Below are 22,312 nucleotides of genomic sequence, written 5' to 3'. Positions count from 1 at the left end.
GCAGTATACAGAATGTGTGGACAACACAAGGGTTAAAGCCACATGCCCTTCCTGACGCGACCCTTCCCATTTAGCCGGGCTGGGGATGAATGAGCTGACTTTTGCATCCTAAGTGGCTGGGTTAAAAAAATCATAAAAAGAACAGCCTCAAAAATGCATTTACTGAAAAAGCCATAAGGGTCATAAATGTGGTTTCTGTTTCATTTGTTACTGTTAACATAAAGATTCATTCTAGTGTGGTGAACTTGGATGAGAACAAATGCTTGGGGTCAACTGTTCAAAGTAACGAGGAGTGTGGAAGAGAGGTGAAGAAGAGAGTGCAGGCAGGGTGGAGTGGGTGGAGAAGTGTCAGGAGTGATTTGCGACCGAAGGATACTAGCTTTACAAGATGGTTGTGAGACCAGATATGTGTTACTGTTTGGAGACAGTGGCACTGACCAAAAGACAGGAGGCAGAGCTGGAGGTGGCAGAGTTGAAGTTGGTTAGATTTTTTTTTTTTGTTGGATTGATTTGGATGGACAGGGTTAGGAACAAGTATATTTAGAGGGACAGCTCAGGTTGGATGGTTTGGAGACAAAGCAAGAGAGGCAAGATTAAGATGCTTTGGACATGTGTAGAGGACAGATGATGGGTATATTGAAATAAGGATGCTGAATATGTAGCTGCCAGGCAAGAGGAAGAGAGGAGGACCAAAGAGGAGGTTTATGGATGTGGTGTGGGAGGACATGCAGGTGGCTGGCATGACAGAGGAGGATGCAGAGGTCAGAAAGAGATGGAAATAGATGATTCACTGTGGCGACCCCTAACGGGAGCAGCCAAAAGTAGTAATAGTAGTAGTAGATCAAATGAAAAAAAAAGCTATTTACCAGAGATTTCAAATTAAATGTTCTGTTCTAGAAACATTATGTAAACATGATTGTGTTTTTACTTAAGTTTGTAGTATCTTTTTTTCCATCTTTCAGTACTAATTCAGAGTCCCGAAGCTTATTTGTCTTAGTCTTATTTATAATTTCATTGAGCAGTTGTTTTTATCCAAAATGACAAACATCTGAGAGGTAGTTGGCTTGTATAGCATCAGCAGTCTAAGCCATGGACTCTTACTGGAGACTCATTAGCTGTCCAACAACCACTATCCAGCTGTTGTTTGTCCTGCGATCAGTTGTGCTGGCTAACTGACCAACCACAACACTGTGGGCTCTATCTTCGAACTTGCACATAGCCGGCAGAGGTGCAAACTCAGGCTACACAGAATGAGTCACATGGAATGAGGTACGGGATGTGCCATAAATTCGAAGAACCCCAAATACTTATAAACGTATAAAGTTAATTGAGACATCCTAATTTGAATTTAATGATTTAGCAATACAAATCAAACCGCCCACCACATCATTGATTTTGTGAGTTATCAAAAATATATGAATTAATCCAATTCTATGATTTGCTGCAAAATATGTCTTTATTGCAAAGCCAGGTTTTAAAGAAGCACAAAGTGAATAGAATATCCCAAGCCATTCATAAAAAAACTTTGAGAAGAACAGAAATTATTTGAATAAACGTATGGAATAAAAGATGAGTCATCAATCTTCCATTACAATCCCCAAACGGGGTGCCCCCGACGATTCACCTGATATAGCATGTACCACATATAAAGACTGAGTCCTTACCACAGCGGCCTGGGTTTGAATCCAGCCCAGGCCCTTTGCTGCATGTTATCCCCTGCCTTTCCTGACTGTCTCTACTGTTGCTGTTAAGTGAAAAATGCCAACAGAATAATAATCCCCAAACAATCATAAAAATTATAGATTAAAATCATCATACATTTTTATATGAAGTCTTATAATGGATCAGAAACAGGATTTTCAATGTATTAAAGAAATCAACTAGTCAAACACATTTAATTGATCATTAATTTAGAAATGCAGTTACCAAGTAGAAATTTGTTTTGTCCATAAAGATAAATGGAAAAAAAAAATATGATTCAATGAAGTGACTTTTCCCTCTTTGCACATTATTTTGATGAAAAAAAAAGCAATACAAGAATAATGTCAACTTAGTTCAGTAATTAGATTCCATCAAGAAACGGCTGTGTAGTGGCATGCTTGCTGTAGGCATAGGAATTAATTTTAAAGTTTTATAGGCCATTTATTCCAATTAACCAGTACTTATAAAAAAAAATTCACACAGCACTGAGTTGCAAGAAAATAATTGCATATTGATTTGTATGTGAAGTGTATTTGTTTGTAAAACTATCTTTGTCAGACAGGGCTTGACAGATATTTTTGACTGAAATTTTACAAGGAATTTTCTTGCAAGACAGTGCTGTGTGGACTTTTATAAATATTACTAGGCATTCTTCTTCATCACTGCACCTGCTAAAAGGTTGGATCAGTGTGAAGATATTTTCTTTTTACTATCTAAGCTAATTAACCCATGGTTAAAAATGTCACTTGGTTCTATTATATCAGTATAATATCCCATGAGTCTATGTTTCAAGAGTGTGTAAGTACAATTTGAAAATGTGTGTGTGTGTGTGTGTGTGTGTGTGTGTGTGTGTGTGTGTGTGTGTGTGTGTGTGTGTGTGTGTGTGTGTGTGTGTGTGTGTGTGTGTGTGTGTGTGTGCATTGCGACTACAATATTCCACAGATCTTTAGGATTGTATGCTTTGTAGGTGTGTTCAAATCAGGTACAAATGGAGGAAAAACAACGTGCATTCAGAGAAGGAAGCAAGGAATTAGCAAGGAATTTAGATGTGTAAACTGATGCTATATTTATCTAGATATGTTTGGATGGAGTAGCTTGTGTGACATCTTGTAAAAGGGCCCATTAAGCCATCTCCTTATCAGCTGCTGCGTCCCTGGCAGTAACGGAAACACCAGCGACGATCCCTGTTAATTAGATAAAAAGGACTTAAGACTGGCTTCAAAGGCTGACTGAGTATCAGTGTGAATTCAGGTATTTTTGGATGGCTGTAAATGACTGATGACAGGATACTTACTCTTGATAGTTACGATGGTAGCTTCTAACTCCCGTTAAGAAATTGCCATAGGGAACTGGCCAGCTGAAGTATTCATCAAAGTAGTTAACCCATGGTGTTGGTTTGCAGTCGAATGTGACAAAACCAGTGAAGCTGCAGCAGTAAAACCGCCATCTGAAATGTGCAATACATATTAATAATGGTCAGGTTTTTTTCATTTCTCACTACATAAACTTGGGTATGATAATTCAAGATTGTGTTATATATATAAACAAAAAACCTTCTATAACTAATTTCATAAAAAGTTAATCAACATTCTCAAGTCCCTTTAAAATCACTAGAAAGAACCTTCTCACTTCTTGAGACTTGATGAAATTAAAAACAAAAGCTATTACCACCTAAGATATTCTGAGTGAACTGCACTGACCAAAATATTCACATCATGTATTGCCGAGCACCCTCTCCTATGTCATTCTCACCACATTACGTACATATCTGACTCTCATTGGTTTGTGGTTTTTTTCTGCTTTCAAAATCACTCTTATTTTACATGCAAATAGAAGCTATATCTCACGGGATTTATCCTGGATAACTCATACATAGACACCTTGGTACAGAAGAGAGGAGTCCCTGGTGTTCCAGGATGCATAGAGTACACAGGTGTGGTAACCCAACTGATCAAAGAGGCGTGAGAACACAGACGAGACCTGGAAGTGATGTGGCTGGACCTGGCTAATGGCTATGGATTGATCCAACATAAGCTGGTAGAATTGGCCCTGATCAGACACCAGGTCCCAGAGAAGATCCAAAACCTCATCCTTGACTATTACAACAACTTTAGCCTGAGGGAGTCCTCTGGGACCTTAACATCAGCGTGGCATTGGCTAGAAAAGGTTAACATCACTGGCTGCACAATTTCTGTGTTCCTGTTTGCATTGGCCATGAATATGCTTGTGAAACTGCGGAAGTGGAATGCAGAGGTCCCCGGTCTAAATCTGGCACTTGACAACCCCAATCAGAGTGTTCATTGATGACCTAACGGTAACAACAAAATCAGTGTCCGGATACAGGTGGCTTCTTCAAAGACTTAAACAGCTTATTACATGGGCTAGAATGAGCTTCAACCACCCAAAATCCAGGTCTCTGGTCCACAGAAAAGGAAGCACAGTTAAGCTTTTATTTGGGAGGCAACCAAATTCCATCTGTGACTGAAAAACCAGTCATGAGCCTGGGTAAGATCTTCACCAGTAATATGAAGGACACAGCAGTGCACCAGGCAACAAGTGATGACCTCAAAACTTGGCTCTACACAATGGACAAGTTAGGGCTTCCTGGGGAATTTCAAGGCCTGGATATATCAACATGGAATCCTGCCTTGACTCCTCTGACCATAACTAATCTATCAAGTCCCAATCACTATCATGGAGGGCTTCGAAAGGAAGATCAGCCATTTCCTGTGCAGGTGGCTAGGCCTGCCACAGATCCTAAGCAGCATCACCCTTTATGGGAGAATACCAAGCTACAGCTTCCTCTAAGCAGTCTGGCAAAGGGGTTCAAGGTCACCCATGCCAGAGAAGTCCTGCTCTACTGAGTTTCTGCAGACACCAAGGTCTCCTCTGCGGATATCAAGGTCAGAACAGGAAGGAAGCGGCATTCAGGGGGCAGTTGAGAAGGCTGAGGCAAGGCTGCTACACAGCATCCTGATAGGCACTGTGGCAACTGGTTGGGCTGGGCTCAGGAGCGACTCAATACCTTGCTATGGTAAATCTCAAGGAAAGGAGAGGAGAAAGCTGATCCAAGAAGATGTACACGCAGAGGTGGGGAAAGCTCATGACAGCAGAATAGTGGGTATGTGCAAGCAGAAGGCCTGGACCAAGTGGGAGCATACAACCGGCCTAAATATTACCTGGGCAGAACTGTTGAAGGCAAAATCAGTATATGATGTCCTCCCAAGCCCTTCCAACCTCTTCAGCTGGAGCGTGGTGCATTCGCCTGCTTGGAGCACATCCTGAGCTGCTGTCCAAAGGCCTTGGGAGAGGGGCAGTATCGTTGGCACCAAGACCAACTTCTGCAGGCAGTGGCAGACACCATCTGCACTGGGATCAGCTACAGCAAACAGCAATACCCAACCATAAAGCACATATTGCCTTTGTTCAAGCAGGGGAAAAGCCTCAGTCAAAAGCCCAGGGTGGGCTGCTCGCAACAGCAAGGGACTGGCAGTTCCTGGACAATCTAGGGAGACAACTGATGTTCCCAGACACCATCGCAGCTACCACACTCAGACCAGACATAGTCCTGATGTCTGTGGCAACAAAGCAAGTGGATTTCTGAAGCACAACTGTTTTCTGACTTTGTTGTGAACAGAAATATGCAGGATCTACTAATACTACTACTTTTAGCTGCTCCCGTTAGAGGTCACCACGGTGGATCAACCATTTCCATCTCTTTATGTCCACTGCATCTTTCTCTGTCATGCCAGCCACCTGCATGTCCTCCCTCACCACATCCATAAACCTCCTCTTTGGCCCTCCCCTTTTCCTCTTCCCTAGCAGCTCCATATTCAGCATCCTCCTGCCTATATACCCAGCATCTCTCCTCCGTACATGTCTAAACCATCTCAATCTTGGTTCTCTTCCTTTGTCTCCAAACTGTCCAAACTGAGCTGTTCCTATAATATATTAATTACTAATTCTGTCCTTCTTCTTCACTCTCAATGAAAGTCTTGGCATCTTCAACTCTGCCACCTCCAGCTCCACCTCTTGTCTTTTGGTCAGTGCCACTGTCTCCAAACCATATAACATAGTGGATCTCCTAACCATCTTGTAAACCTTCCCTTCAACTCTTGCTGGCGCGTTTCTGTCACAAATCTCTGCTGACACTCTTCTCCACCCATTACAGCCTGCCTGCACTCTTCTTCACCTCTCTTCCGCATTCCCTTTTATGTTGAACAGTTGAACCCAAGCATTTAAACTCATGCACCTTTTTCACCTGTACTCCCTTCATCCTCACCATTCTGCTTTCCTCCCTCTTGTTCATGTCTATGTATTCCGTCTTGTTCCTACTGACTTTCATTCCTCTTCTCTCCAGTGCACATGTCCACTTCTCCAGGCTCTCTTCAACCTGCACCCTACTCTTGCTATAGATCTCAATGTAATCCATAAATATCATAGTCCATGGAGACTCCTGCCTGATCTCATCCTTCAACCTGTCCATCACCATGCAAACAAGAAAGGGCTCAGAGCCGATCCTTGATGTAACCCCACCTCCACCTTGAGCCCATCTGTCATTCCAACCACACACCTCACCACTGTCACATTGCCCTCATACATATCCTGCAGCACTCCTACATACTTCTCTGTCACTCCCAACTTCCTCATACAATTCCACACCTCCTCTCTTGGCACCCTGACATATTAATTAATTAATTAATTCATCTTCAGACACTTCTCTGGAGTTAGGTCGCGATGACAGCAAGCTAAGTAGGGAACTCCAGATGTCCAACTCCCCAGCAACACCTTTCATATCCTCCTCGAGGATCTCAAGGTGTTCCCAGATTGGACATATAGTCCATCCAACGAGTTCTGGGTCTACCCCGGGGTCTCCTCCCAGTTGGCCATGCCTGGAAAACCTCCCAAGGAAGGTGCCTAGGAGGCATCCTAATCAGATGCCTGAACACTTCAACTGGCTCCTTTTGATGTGAAGGGGCAGCGACTCTACTCTGAGCTCTGTCCGGATGTCCAAGCTCCTCACCCCATCTCTAAGGCTGAGCCCAGATTCATTTCGCTTGTGTCCGAAATCTCATCCTTTCAGTCATTACCCAAAGCTCTTGACCATAGGTGAGGGTTGGAACGAAGATTGACTGGTAAATTGAGAACTTTGCCTTCCGGCTCAGCTCCCTCTTCGCCACAATGGTCCTTTATAACGGCCACATTATTGCTGATGCTGCACCAATCCACCTGTGAATCTCCTCCTCCATACTACCCTCACTCGTGAACAAGACCCTGAGATACCTGAACTCCTTCACTTGAGGCAACAACTCATCCCCAATCCGGAGGGAGCAATCCACCATTTTCCAGTAGAGAATATGGTCCTATGCTTTTTCTAAATCCACAAACACACAATGTAACACCTTCTGACATTCTCTATACTTCCCCATCAACATTCTCAAAGCAAACATCACATCTGTAGTGCTCTTACATGGCATGAAATCACACTGCTGCTCGCGAATCAACCCCTCTCCTCTTAACCTAGCTTCTATTACTCTTTCCCGTATCTTCATGCTGTGGCTGATCAACTTTATATCTCTGTAGTTGCTACAGTTCTTATTCTTGAACATCGGTACCAGAATGCTTCTTTTCCACTCCTCTCAATTTCCAAGATTATGTTAAATGATCTAGTGAAAAACTCCACTGCCATCTCTCCTTAACATCTCCATGTCTTCACAGGTATGTCACCTGGACCAATTGCTTCTATGCCTTTGGGTGTAGAGCTTTCTGAAGAGACATGGCAGGACAGCTTAACTTGTATACACAATTCCTCATTGTGTATATGACATGGAATAATTCAATTTAAGGTGCTTCACCATCTTAATTATTCGGGGGACAAACTTGCCAGAATCATTCCCACCACAGACCCTGGCTGTCCGAGGTGCAGCCATAGCCCAGCCTCGGTGGGACACATATTATGGGCATGCCCATTTCTCAACAGTTACTGGGGACATATATTTAATGTATTCTAATATTTCTGTAAACAGACCATAACCCCTGATTTTCACACAGCTATCTTTGGCTTACCACCCCCTAACAATAGGGTCACAGCTTTGCAGGCAAATGCTCTAGCATTTGCTTCATTGCTAGCTTGCAGACCTATTCTTTTTAACTGGAGGTCGAATAAAGCCCCATCATTTCTGCAGTGGTTAAGGAAGGTGCTGCCCTGTCTACTTTTAGAAAAGCTCTGATACAAAATACACTACCGTTCAAAAGTTTGGGATCACCCAAACAATTTCGTGTTTTCCATGAAAAGTCACACTTATTCACCACCATATGTTGTGAAATGAATAGAAAATAGAGTCAAGACATTGACAAGGTTAGAAATAATGATTTGTATTTGAAATAAGATTTTTTTTACATCAAACTTTGCTTTCGTCAAAGAATCCTCCATTTGCAGCAATTACAGCATTGCAGACCTTTGGCATTCTAGCTGTTAATTTGTTGAGGTAATCTGGAGAAATTGCACCCCACGCTTCCAGAAGCAGCTCCCACAAGTTGGATTGGTTGGATGGGCACTTCTTTGAGCAGATTGAGTTTCTGGAGCATCACATTTGTGGGGTCAATTAAACGCTCAAAATGGCCAGAAAAAGAGAACTTTCATCTGAAACTCGACAGTCTATTCTTGTTCTTAGAAATGAAGGCTATTCCATGCGAGAAATTGCTAAGAAATTGAAGATTTCCTACACCGGTGTGTACTACTCCCTTCAGAGGACAGCACAAACAGGCTCTAACAGGTACTATTTAATGAAGATGCCAGTTGGGGACCTGTGAGGCATCTGTTTCTCAAACTAGAGACTCTAATGTACTTATCTTCTTGCTCAGTTGTGCAACGCGGCCTCCCACTTCTTTTTCTACTCTGGTTAGAGCCTGTTTGTGCTGTCCTCTGAAGGGAGTAGTACACACCGGTGTAGGAAATCTTCAATTTCTTAGCAATTTCTCGCATGGAATAGCCTTCATTTCTAAGAACAAGAATAGACTGTCGAGTTTCAGATGAAAGTTCTCTTTTTCTGGCCATTTTGAGCGTTTAATTGACCCCACAAATGTGATGCTCCAGAAACTCAATCTGCCCAAAGAAGTGCCCATCCAACCAATCCAACTTGTGGGAGCTGCTTCTGGAAGCGTGGGGTGCAATTTCTCCAGATTACCTCAACAAATTAACAGCTAGAATGCCAAAGGCCTGCAATGCTGTAATTGCTGCAAATGGAGGATTCTTTGACGAAAGCAAAGTTTGATGTAAAAAAAATCTTATTTCAAATACAAATCATTATTTCTAACCTTGTCAATGTCTTGACTCTATTTTCTATTCATTTCACAACATATGGTGGTGAATAAGTGTGACTTTTCATGGAAAACACAAAATTGTTTGGGTGATCCCAAACTTTTGAACGGTAGTGTATGTAAACCCGCAAAAACTTTGCTTTGACCTGCAGTCCTTTCATAGACTTTATTGAAGGTTTTCCCTCTCATTGAATGCACTTTTTACCTGATTGTAACTACAATATTCATAGAGATATATGTGCATACCATTACATTGTCTTCAGAAACATAGTTATCATGTGGAATTGGAATAAAAAGTCCCTGCATAGCCCTTTTTTATTTTATTTTATTTTTTCTTGAGCCTTGGGAGGAGCGTGGATTTCTATACATTTTTTTTCTTTTTTTAATTGTTCATGTATCCTGTATACCTGTTCCAAAACTTGAAAATCGGAAAAAGAAGAAGAACAAAAAAAAAAAAAAAAAAAAACCTCCATGCCATCTCTCCTAAACATCTCCATGCCTCCACAGGTATGTCATCTGGACCAACCACCTTTCCACTCTTCATCCTCTTCACAGCTGCCTTTACTTCTCCTTGTTTCTTCACTCCTTGCTAATCCATGACACTTCCTGATTCACAATCCCCACATCATCCAACCCCCCACATCATTCAACCCTCTCTGTCTCATTTTCTTCATTCATGAGCCCCTCAAAGTACTCCTTCCACCATCTCAACACACTCTCCTTGCTTGTCAGAACATTTCCTTGATTGCCCTAACCTGCTGCATGTCCTTCCGAGCTCGATCCCTCTGTCTAGCCAATTGGTACAAGTTATTTTCTCCTTCCTTAGTGTCTAACCTTCCATACAACTCACCATGCTCCTTTTCCTTTGCCGCCTCTCTCTTCACTTTATGCTGCATCTCCTTGTAATCCTGTCTACTTTCTTCATCTCTAAACACAACTATGCAGGATATTTTTCTTAATTTAGTAATTTGAACTGTTCCCATTGCTAACTGCAATTCTCAATTGTGCAGCTAATATTATTGAGTATTGAGTAGCTATTGTGAAACTACTTGATGTAAAATAGATGCTGTGGCATCAGTGAAACAGAGCTAATGTTAGCTCATCTGAATCATGTTTTTAGCTAACCAACAAACAAGAAAAGCCAGCTGACAAATTCAAAACTTATAAAAACTTTGGGTAGGGTAGATCCAGTTAAAGCTAACAACAACATCATGGGCGGAAAAAATGGTGTGCACAAGTTGAGCCATTGTTTTACTGTGGAGAGAGTGGTGTCTCCCAACTGAGCGGCACTATCGCTTACTACCTTGGGCATCACAGACCGCTCAGATTTTCCACCTTGCTGCTACGCTCAAAGTTCAAACTATTTGAATGCTATATCCTCTACTTCAATTTGCCATTCACCTTTCAAAGCAGATTCAATCAGTTTACAGCTTTGTGTGATGTATACAATGTCAACAGGTCTTACACAAACAGAGGAGAAGCAAATTCTCGGTGTCCCTGAGGTTCCTGAGCCAATACAACTAATCTGAAAATGTACCATGACCTAGGACGAAAAAGCACTGCATGACGACATTCCAGCCTTCAGAGTGTAAGCAGATATTGTTTCCTATTCTGTTGTTAACAGCAAAGTTAACTATGACCAACAATTTAGGCTAGTATGCTCTTTGAGCTAAAGTTTAGCTGCCAGTGCTAGCTACTTCTGCCCCCAACTAAGCCGCAAGTGCAGCTCAGACCACTCATCATGTCTTGGTTGCTTCAGAGAAACTGAAATAAAATAAAATAAAAAAAAGCCTAACTATTGGTATGCTCTAGTAACTGTGGGACACCCTTGCCATTACGTCCAATGGTAGCATAACGTGAATACTACCATGGCTCCCAGTGAATGTCTCGTTTCGTTGAATTAGCACGCTTGTTGTTTAAGTATGCTACGAAAGGCAATGATATGTGGTGGAAGAAAATTTACATTTTTCTTTATTTTTGAAATTCCAATCACGTTTGTTCACATACTACGTGCAAATTTGTGAAAATTGTTGTGGGTGTTAATCTTAAAAGTACAGCCATAAGGGTTATAGCTTGTATTTTTCTCATGTTCTCCCTGATAAAAAAGCTTTCACTTATTGTCATGAAAATAAAATGTGGCTTTTTATGCATACATGACCCTTCTGCACAACACAACTTGACTGAGTGAAAAAATGTTATATGGTTCTTAATGTTATTGATAATTAATGTACACAAGTTACTATGAAAGCTGCCGTCTTTTTTTTTTTTTCAGACAAAACCGAGAGGTGTAAGTAGCCTTAGGTTTTGGTTAAAGTCATCAAGTTAAAATCCCGCATTGTTATGTTTTTTGGTTTATTTTATTTAATGGTTGGTAATACAATCAATCTCATTCCAGCTGATTATAAATATTTGGCTTTTCAGCAATATCTTTTTGATTTGGATAAGCTTACTTATGTATTATCCTGTTTTATTTTTTCATAGTGTGGATGGGGGCCTGGGGGAAATATTGGGGGGTGCTCAAGTTCTCAGTACCCAAAGAGCTGGCTCAATCCTATGTTTGTGCATATTGTAGAACCTTTCAGTTAATGTGATAGTCACATCCCAGCCATAATAACCTTGCAATATGATTGATTGCCGGTTTTATTTATTTCATTAAATTGTCCAGTAATGACAACTGACCTAGTTTCATAGGTTTTGGGGCAGGCAAATTTACTTAAGTGATGATAGAGGCATTCTTTGCAAAGACGGGGTTTACACAAGGCAATAAAGTGACCACTATATGATAAATCAATCAATGAAGTTTTTGTCAGAACGGCCATGACTCACTCCCCAGCTTCTTTTACAACATTTATTTTTTCATGGACAAGACCTTGTTTTTTTTTGGTCTGAACTTTAATAAATGTTAACTGAGATTTTTCAACACTCCCTGTAGATGCATCACCACAACAGTAACAACATACTAATACATCAGCTGTGTGTGTGTGTTTTTATTTATTTATTATTTTTTGTAATTGTTTATTCTTTTTCTACACATGCATATGCATATCCTGTGGGATCACAATAAAAGAAAAAAAATGGAACCCTGCACTTGTACAATGTTTCCTTCATTCTTTAGTGTTCCAATTTTATGAAGGGGTAGTGGCGTTTCTTAAGTCGCATTTGATGACTCACTGATGGAGGGTTCACTGTTGGTTCCCTTCACCCTTGGTGGTTTGGGGAGGCTTCACGCAAACATGATAATGGAGGGATAGTGTGTAGGGGCTGGTTTGGGTTTGACTCAAACGCTAAGTTTCTTTGTAAGTGAGAGATTTAGAGGCTAAGTTCATAAGGTGCTTTGCATCTAAGAAGTAGCCCAACCCAATATTACAGTGATTAATTTCTGTTAATTCTAAATGGTGTAATATACTAGTTATTAGTATTTTTAAATGTTTTACATACATTTTGCAAATGTTTTAAGAGCTAAATTTCAGTGATGAGATCCTGGAACAACTTCTTTGTCCATCACAATGTAACATTTGCCTTAAAAATAATTGCCTTTTACAGTTTTACTATTTATTCTGAAATATACCAATTTCCTCTCTCTATGTCAACTACCTGGCAGCGAAATTGGCTTTATTCTTTATTTATTTCATTGAAACAAACAACTGTTTACGTGACTTTCAGGGGTTACTTGCCTTCTGTCCTCTTTATCATTCCTGTGGTAACTGTGGGCCCCAGCAATCACTTGATTATGAGGGCACTGGAAGTTCATGTCTTTATCAAAATCGTTCACATAGCCTGACCAACGGCATGTCTTGGGTGTGCCCAGAGCCTTGCATGAAAACTTCCATAAGCGATCTTCTCTTTGGTTACTGTGAACACTGTAAACAAATGAACATTAAAAAATTAGCAATAATATTAGCAAAGCATTAACTAAGTCAGTTTGCATGTCAAGCTGATTTATTTGAAGGTAAAGATGGATAGAACTAGTACGACTTTAAAGTACAGGCTGTTCATTACACAGAAATAACCCAGTAACATGTGTGTGTGTGTGTGTGTGTGTGTGTGTGTGTGTGTGTGTGTGTGTGTGTGTGTGTGTGTGTGTGTGTGTGTGTGTGTGTGTGTATATATATATATATATATATATATATATATATATATATATATACACACACACACACACACATATATACACACACACATACATACATACATACATATTACTGAGGATTTACCACAAATGCTAATTCAATCACATCTATTTTGATAATATATTACTTGGTTTTTTCCACGTACATCCAGCTGCAGCATGGAGAATGGGATGAGGCTACACCTGGGGTGGGGCTACATGTTTAGCCCCACCCTTAATTGTATTAGGTTAGGGTTAGGGTTTGGGTGTATGATTAGACCCTTCTCATTCTGTGCAACGAATGGCCTGTATTTTAAAGTGCTACTACCACAGAACTTTTTCCCATGTAGCCAGAGAAAAATTTACTGAAATCAATACTTAATCAATTGATATTTATCAGCACTTAAAAAGCATAAAACTTGAATGCACGTAAGCAAGAAATTGCCTATTACGAAAAAAGAAAATATTTGTGGCGTTAACCTTGTTATGCGAGACACAGCTTGGCCAGGAGGACATTGATGACTCAGGACACCATCCCAGTTATTGTCCCAATAGCTCGATCTTGGTAAGTAACTCTCTGCAAGAGAATAGTTTACAGAGAGCGCATATTATCACCGTTATCATTAATATTATTATTTTATTGTTGTTGCTTGTATTGCACTTATTAAAAAAGGAAGACTTGTTAATAAAGGAAGACACTTACACAATATTATATAGATACAGAAAAATATGACCAAAATGTATAGCGATAAGGTTGGAAATGGAATAGGGTGCCTGGTTGGGGCCATAGGTTGTCAAGTAGAGGTAAAATAATAACCTTGATGAGGATAAACGAGGGATGAAAGGGTATTCAAAGTATGCAGTTATCTTCAGCGCTAGAGTTAAAGGTACAAGGTCTGACAAGGACCAAAACTTACAAAAGATCACATTTGTAAGGTATCTGTTGGTATGTGTTCTGTCTTCAAGTATTATTTGCCATTGTTCAACGTTCACTGGTCCAATGTAAATTAATCTTCATTCATTACCATTTATGAGAGCTCATGATGGCTGTTTTCTATCTGCTTTAAGCATTTTTTGGTATTTTTTACTTAATATACATACTGCAGTTGTAAAGCCTGTTGATCTTCAGAATGTCAAGTTCTGACATGCCGTCCCTCTGGCCTATCCTCACATTTGAACGAAGAGGAGTGATGGTATCCCTTCCATTCTTTGAGAAGGCGGTTTTTCCATAATGCATAACTGAAGAGTAGTCATATGGAGTATTTAGGTTGTTGGTGGTGTGACGATTGAAGTTATGTCTATTGTGCGTCGGGATGTTTTCCCAGTTGATCCTGACATAATGGTCCCTGTCACTCCTGCTTTGCTCATGCCAGAAGCCCAGTGCATGAATGAGCTCATGCTGAATGATACCATGGTAAACACATCCATGTACGTTGAGAGATAATTCTTGACCTCCTCCAGTTCGTCCCACATGAGACCAACACCCATTTTTGTTTACAATGCTGATATAGTTGTTCTGGTTGCGACGATGAACGAAACGAACACAGGTGTTACAGGAGAATGTCCTCATGGTTCTCTCAATGACTGACTTGTGGTAACTGTTGAAAGAACTGCTGATGGTGTATGGAATCTCAACCTCCGTGGAGGATTTTTGCCATTTGCAGTTATTACAAATCCTGGCATTTCGATTGCTTGCAACAGCTACGTCTCCTTCAGTGAAAGCCTTGCTTACAACTTTGTTTACGTTAAGAATTTTTGACATTACGTCAGAGTTGCTTGATGTCCTAGTATCTAAAATGGAAGAATAATTCACAATATTAGTGCTCCAAATCATGTAATGAGTCTTTTTGAAAATATGGAATGTACTGAGGCCTTCAAAAGATTAACTATTTACTTTCAACACCAAACCTAATTGGAGTTGTACAGCACATTAAACTAAAAAACAACATCAATAACAAAGTTTTAAAAAATGACTCTTTAATGTCATACTACTAAAAAGTATTTAATTTTCTACAATATTTTGTTTTGAGTGTTTCGAAATTAACATACAACCTTAAGATAACTAGACCTGAAAGCAATATAATTGAAAAAACCTTGACATGGGCACATTGTTCATATGAATCCTTTCAGATACTTGAGATAAGACACAGTCAGCTAACATTTTATATTTTTTTGTTTTGCAATTCTTTTGTAGTTCTCATACAACTTCTGTGGTTTAGCTCTAATGTAATCTTTCAGCCATAGCAACACAGAAAATATCTGTATTAATAGTTACCTCTTGTCTGTCCAGTGCAGTATTTGAAACGCCATCGGCGGTCTCTGTAATTGAGAAGCAATGATATTATTAAGGCAGACATGCGAATAGGCTGCAATTCATTTTTCTGACTTTTAGTATGAGACCAATCCAGCAAATGGGGATGAAAACCCAACCTATGGGGATGCCTAAACAAGTGCACTCTTTGTGCCGGTCCCAAGCCCGGATAAATGGGGAAGGTTGCGTCAGGAAGGGCATCCGGCATAAAACCTTTGCCAAATTAAATATGAAGATCATAAATCAGATTTCCATACTGGATCGGTTGAGGCTCGGGTTAACTTGTACTGTTGGTCAGCAGGGTACTGGTGGACACTATGCTACTATTTGAAGAAGGAGAAGGAGAGGGAAAAGGCATGTCCAGAGGCAACAGAAGAGGAAGGGTAGGGGTGTGGAGGTGAGAGTCAAAACTTTGAATGTTGGCAATATGACTGGTAAAGGGAGAGAGCTGAATGATATGATGGCGATAAGGAAGGTATATATACTGTGTGTGCAAGAGACCAGGTGGAAAGTGAGTAGGATCAGAGGTGGGTGGCATTGGAGGTGGGTTCAAACTGTTCTACCATGGTGTGGATGGGAGGAGAAATGGGGCAGGGGTTATCCTGAAGGAAGACTATATCAAGAATGTTTTGGAGGTGAAGCGTTTGAGACAGTGATGATTATGAAGCTGGAATTATTTCTATAGTTATAGTTTTGTAGTTACATTGTCTTTGTGGATTTAGAGAAAGCATATGACAGGGTGCCAAGAGAGGAGGTGTGGTATTGTATGAGGAAGTCAGGAGAAGCACCGAAGTATATGAGTGGTGCAGGATATGTATGAGGGCAGTAAGACAGTGGTGAGGTGTGCGATTGGAATGACAGATGGGTTCAAGGTGGAGTTGGGATTACATCAAGGATCGGCTCTGAACCCTTTCTTGTTTGTAATGGTGATGGACAGGTTGACGGACGAGATCAGGCAGGAGTCTTTGTGGACTATGATGTTTGCAGTTGGCATTGTGATCTGTAGTGAGAGTAGGGAGCAGGCTGATGAGCGCCTGGAGAGGTGGAGGTATGCACTGCAGAAGAGGAATGAAAGTCAGTAGGAGCAAGACAGAATACATATGCAAGAATGAGAGGGAGGACAGTGGAATGGTGAGGATTGAAGGACTAGCTGTGACAAAGTTGGATGAGTTTAAATACTTGGGTCAACTGTCCAAAGTAACATGGAGTGCAGAAGAGAGGTGAAGAAGAGCGTGCAGGCAGGGTGGAGTGGGTGGAGTGGGTGGAGAAGAGTGTCAGGAGTGATTTGCGACAGAAGGGTACCAGCAAAAGATGTTAGTGAGACCAGCTATGTTGCATGGTTTAGAGACGGTGGCACTGACGAAAAGACGGGAGGCAGAGCTGAAGGTGGCAGAGTTGAAGATACAAATATTTTCATTGGGAGTGATTAAGACAGACAGGATTAGAAATGAGTATATTAAAGGGACAGCTCAGGTTGGACAGTTTGGAGACAAAGCAAGACAGGCAAGATTGACATGGTTTGGACATGTACGGAGGAGAGATGCTGGGTATTATGGGAGAAGGATGCTGAATATGGAGCTGCTACGTAAGAGGAAAAGAGGAAGGCAAAAGGTGAGGTTTATGGATGTGGTTAGGGAGGACATGCAGGTGGTTGGCGTGACAGAGGAAGATGAAGTGGACAGGAAGAGATGGAAATGGATGTTCCATCTCTATGTCATTGATGACAAAAAAGGTAATGAAAGAAATGAATAATAATGAGTAAAACATCTTAAAAATACATGTTTTGGGTAATCATCTGTAATTGCATAGTATTGTTCTAACCATCCAGTTTATCTAGTGCTGCATATTTTACCAAAAGGAAAGTGAGGTAGGTTAACGACTTGGTGGTACAATTAGCTTCTTTTTTTTCTTTTTTCTTTTTTAGCTACTATACCAAGCCAACTGGTAAGGCAGTGATGTTACATTAGCTGGCTGTGTTTTATAGCCTACCTGTATTTTTCATCAGATAATGATAAGATAAAATCTTAGGTGAAATAATGTTGACTAAAATAACAAATAATTCCTTTTAGCTGGACTATCCATCCATCCATTATCCGAACCGCTTGTCCTGCTCTCAGGGTCGCAGGGATACTGAAGCCTATCCCAGCAGTCGTTGGGCAGCAGGAGGGGAGACACCCTGGACAGGCCGCCAGGCCATCCAACAGGGCCGACAGACACATACATTTTGTTTTTTGTCATTTCGATATTATCTTGATTTCATTTGTATTATCCGGACTACTGATTGACATTGCATTTATACAGTCATCAATGAGGCACCAACTGCAACAGTTGCCTAGTCTGAACCTGCCTTAAAGGAAATTTGTTCTCTGAATGCTTTGTATGTACATTGTTGCGCCCACATATTCTTCTTATGCTGCATTATGCACCACAACAAAGCTGTTTTTGGTACACTGGAATTAATCCCTGAAATGCTTTTTAACCTCTTGTTAGCCCCAAATCAACAATTTAGCAGAATAAAAGGCAAAAAAATGTTAAGGACACGGCTTTGAAATATAAACATCTCTCTGATACCTCATGGGTCTCATGAAAACAAGCAACAGAGACTGTGTTGAAAAGTTTGCCTGGTATCCTAGAAGTGCTTTGGAGAATTATAGCACATCCCAACATGTCACTAAACTAAAAGTGCTGCTGAGGCACAGGCACTTGTCAATTACAGAGGAGGCTTTTGAGTTCACATTCATGCTCAAATTTTGGAATGTTATTTTCTAAAAAACAAAAAACAAAACATGTGTTCCCATGAACCATCTGCAAAAAGAGTATAGATTAAACACTGCTCTTGGGCCTAATAACAGCTGTGCAAGGGTCTTAAAAAGCTTCTGCCCAAAAAAGGCCTTTGCAAATCTTGAGACTTCCTCACAGGGAAAGGCCACCAAATGCAACATGCTAACTCAGTTTGCAAATTGAGGAGCTAGAAAGAGGGAACATTTCATTCATAGAAATGCCACAGATGATCCAGTTAGGGACAGTGGAGTTTCAACGTGGAGTAATTCTGGCTTGAATGTTTTTCATGAACAGTTTGAAGAATGTTGCTTTTTCCAGATGGAAAGTCAATATGAGGCCTTTAATGCAAGACACAATTTTGATCCATGTTCTTCTGAGACGATCAATGGCCTCACAATATTTTGTTCAGATGATCTAGATGCAGATTGTGGTGCTGATGAATAATACACTTTCAGAGATCTTTGCAAAGGTTAATTCCTAGAAAGAACCCTTTCTACTTAAGAACTTTTGTCTTTTTTAACTGCTAACATGCATCCAGCCTGACTGTTCACCTATGCAGAGCAGCTTTTTGAGCCATCTTAATTTAAGATATACCTGCAAACTTCAGTGCATGAGACATGTTTTTCCAAACTATAATTACTTTTGATTGAGAGAGCCATAACAGAAAGTACTGACTTCGACCATGTCATTAAATAATTTGCAAGAATGAAGAAAAGGAAAATGGTTGAAGTGCAGTCCAATATGGCTTACAGCTGATAAGACAACATAAGGGTGAGTAATACCTTTTTTCACTTAATTAAGGTAGAAGGAAGACCGGTAACGCTTTACAGTAAGGGTACATTAATTAACAAGAGTTAATGCAGTAAGATGCATTAACTAACAATTAACAGTTAACTAACCTATTAACATTAGTTAATACAGCAATTACCATAAACTTACCCTACCCCTAACCCTAAGCATTAAATAACTGTTAATTAAGTTACTAATCAATATTAGTTGTGAGTAAACTTATAATTTACTAGTTTACTAATATATTAGTAAAGTAATACTGGAAAATGATGAACACCTTTGGTAAATGATTAGTAGACATATTGGTTAACAGTTAATTAGCTGTTAGTTAATGCCTATTATTGGTTAATTAATGTACAAGACCTTCTGAACACATAAAATGGAGCCTGTCAATTACAAAAGCTACGGGTTTATCTAAAGGAGCTATATAAAAAAAGAAAAATGCAAGGGAAAAGCAACTTACGCCACTGGCTAGCAAACTACATTTGCCCATTTCAAAATTTCAAAACAGAGCAGTCAATGTACATCTACCACACCATTTAAATACACTTTACACTGTAGATTTACAAACTGCATGCACCTGTTCATTAGTAAATCTGTGACTTTATACATTTTATGCATTATTCATGTTATGTCTTGATGTAATTATTGGTTGTGTAGTTTTAAAAACTTTGTGCTCTATTATATATCCAATAATAATTTTATTTTTGTCAATTCCACTCCCCATTGTACACCTTTTATTTTAATTTGTTTAATTTACTGAGTAACTGCGGATACATTAATTTTACTGCTTTTTGTAAATGGACTTACTCCTTGTCATTCCTGTGGTAGCTTTTTAAGCCCGTCAGGTAGTTGGCTCCGGGGACATACCAGTTGAAATATTCATCCCAGTAGTTCATCCACGTCGTTTCCTGGCAGTTAGATGTTTCAAATTGTGGGGCCGTACAGCAGTAAAACCTCCATCTGAAACAATATTTGATCAGCATGATTCCATAAATCTTCTCAAGGATTATTAATTTAAAAATAAATAAACAAATAAATAAATAAAAATTTCACATAATGCTGTGCATATATGTTGTTGCCATGACTGGCTTTAGCTTTGTAGATATTGAACTTTATCAGAACCAGGTTAACAGAATCAGGTTAAAAAGAAAAGAAAAACATTCAGACCTTTGAACACTTTCAAATATTGACTGATAGTTGACAGTTTGGACTGTTTCCTAATAAATTGAGACTTATTTTGGGAAAAGCTGAAGGAGTATGTTGGTATTTTTGACAACTACAAAATCGTAAGCTCTTCTTTTGCATGATTGTATTCATTAACAAGTTACAATGGAAATTGTTCTGTTATATTTGAATGGAATGTTGTTAGACCAGATTTGTTATATGGTTTGGAGACAGTGGCATTGACGAAAAGACTGGCGGCAGAGCTGGTGGTGGCAGAGTTGAAGATTTTCACTGGGAGTGACGAAGAAGGACAGGATTAGGAATAATTATATTAGAGGGACCGCTCAAGTTGGATGGTTTGTAGACAAAGCAAGAGAGGCAAGATTGAGATGGCTTGGCCATGAGTGGAGGAGAGATGCTGGGTATATTGGGAGAAGGATGATGAATGAAGAGGAAAAGAAGAGGGCCAAAGAGGAGGTTTATGGATGTGGTGAGGGAAAACATGAAGGTGGTTGGTGTGACAGAGGAAGATGCAGCAGACAGGAAGAAATAGAAATGGATGATCTGGTGTGACAACCCCTAATGGGAGCAGCCAAATGTAGTAGAAGTAGTAGTAATAGATATTTGAATGTAATGGTTAATAGGACTGCAACATTTGAACTGAATTTCAAAGTTACCAGTACTGCAGGAGTTTTATATCCATTTGTGATAGTTGTTCAATAATTGTACAGTTGACTATGTAAAACTGTCCAAAGAAGGTACTCACCGCCTGTCTTCATGAGAGTTGGAGTGGTAGCTGTAGACGCCAGCAACCACATAATTTTGTCGGCAAGAAAAGTCAACATTTTTGTCAAACCCGTTAACAAAGTTTGACCAGTAGCACTTTTGGGTATTTGGTAAGGACTTGCATGAGAGGCTCCAGCGGCGATCTTCTTTTTGGTTATTGTGGTAGCTTTGAGGGAGAGATTAACATAAAGGAATGAGAATCAAAATATGGAAAAGAGAGAACCCTCTGCAGATAGAATGAAGCATATATACTACAAATATTTTATATGTAATACAGTACATACAGGTAACAACTACACCATGATGTATCCTACCTTAGTTTATGTCTGATACACGACTTTTGACATTTGTCTTGAATTACATACCAGATTTCATATATTAATACTGTACATACAAGAAACTTATAATCAATATAAAGTTTGATATTAGCCACAAATCATTTGATTTGTTGAAGGCCAAATAATGTTAGCCTGATTGCAGCATGTTTCTTATTTTTAATGAAGGGATCTGCAGTCTTCCAATGAATTACTTTCGACTTTTACTTGGAGAGCTTGTGCTCAATTAACAAATTCACTTACCTTGCAATTCTTGATAAAACTTGTCCAGATCTACAAACAAAATGCAAAGGACGGTCCCAATCATTATTCCATCCTTCTCCACTGTGCACAGCTGTACAGGAGTATTGGAAATAGTTATACAACTCAAAATAGTATAGATTAGAACATTGAATAGGAGGAAACATACAGAATGGAATAAAATGTAATTGCAATGAGACATATATATAAATTGAATGTTGACTAATGCCTTTTTGACTGTTTTCAAGGAAATTAATATAAATTATTACTATTCAAATTGTTAAAGAACTGTTTAAGGCCATGACTACCGTCTTAAAACTGTACCCATCTGCTCAATTACAACTGGGGGGGTCAAATACTGAAAGTCAAGGTTTCTACCTGTCAGCAGGACCAAAATCAAGGTGAGAGAGAGCATTATGGTTTGTCAGTGTCAAACCCTTTAAGGCGAATGTCCCACTAACAAACAGCGCATAGGACTTTTTATAGTAGTATACCTACAAGGAAGCTGTCAAAGATATTATGTTATGGCTTTGGTATGTGCTTATGCCTGCCCACGAGAACTCGTGCAATTGTGCAGATCTAATGTGAGATATGTTTTTGTTTCCTCATATTTTACAGTTGAAATACAGTTTAACATGCAACTATGGTCCATTTTAGTCTGGTAACTTAGAAAATCTAACATTATCAGGCTCAAAAGGATGAAGAACCCACAAACCAGACTGACATAGGTAGTAAAAGTACCAAAAAGGTTTAATCGGGCAAAAAAAGTCAGTA

The 22,312-nt window shown here is 39.7% G+C and overlaps 1 protein-coding gene across 1 annotated transcript; it reads right to left on the bottom strand.

The window, feature by feature from the left end:
• Positions 1-1,437: 1,437 nt before the first annotated feature.
• Positions 1,438-21,972, bottom strand: LOC130106735 (uncharacterized). Its single transcript, XM_056272967.1, has 10 exons — positions 21,917-21,972; positions 21,542-21,632; positions 20,944-21,129; positions 19,821-19,973; positions 15,405-15,448; positions 14,231-14,920; positions 13,610-13,706; positions 12,696-12,881; positions 2,996-3,148; positions 1,438-2,885 (listed from the first exon to the last, which is right to left on the bottom strand). The coding sequence occupies exons 1-10, from the start codon at positions 21,951-21,953 to the stop codon at positions 2,840-2,842; spliced, it is 1,683 nt and encodes a 560-aa protein (XP_056128942.1). The 5' UTR covers positions 21,954-21,972; the 3' UTR covers positions 1,438-2,839.
• Between the last annotated feature and the right edge of the window lie 340 nt (positions 21,973-22,312).

Source organism: Lampris incognitus, chromosome 2, assembly GCF_029633865.1.
Source record: "Lampris incognitus isolate fLamInc1 chromosome 2, fLamInc1.hap2, whole genome shotgun sequence".
In the NCBI taxonomy this organism is placed as follows: Eukaryota; Metazoa; Chordata; class Actinopteri; order Lampriformes; family Lampridae; genus Lampris; species Lampris incognitus.
Note: the sequence above shows the minus strand (reverse complement) of the source record. Positions and strands in the feature narration are given on the sequence as shown.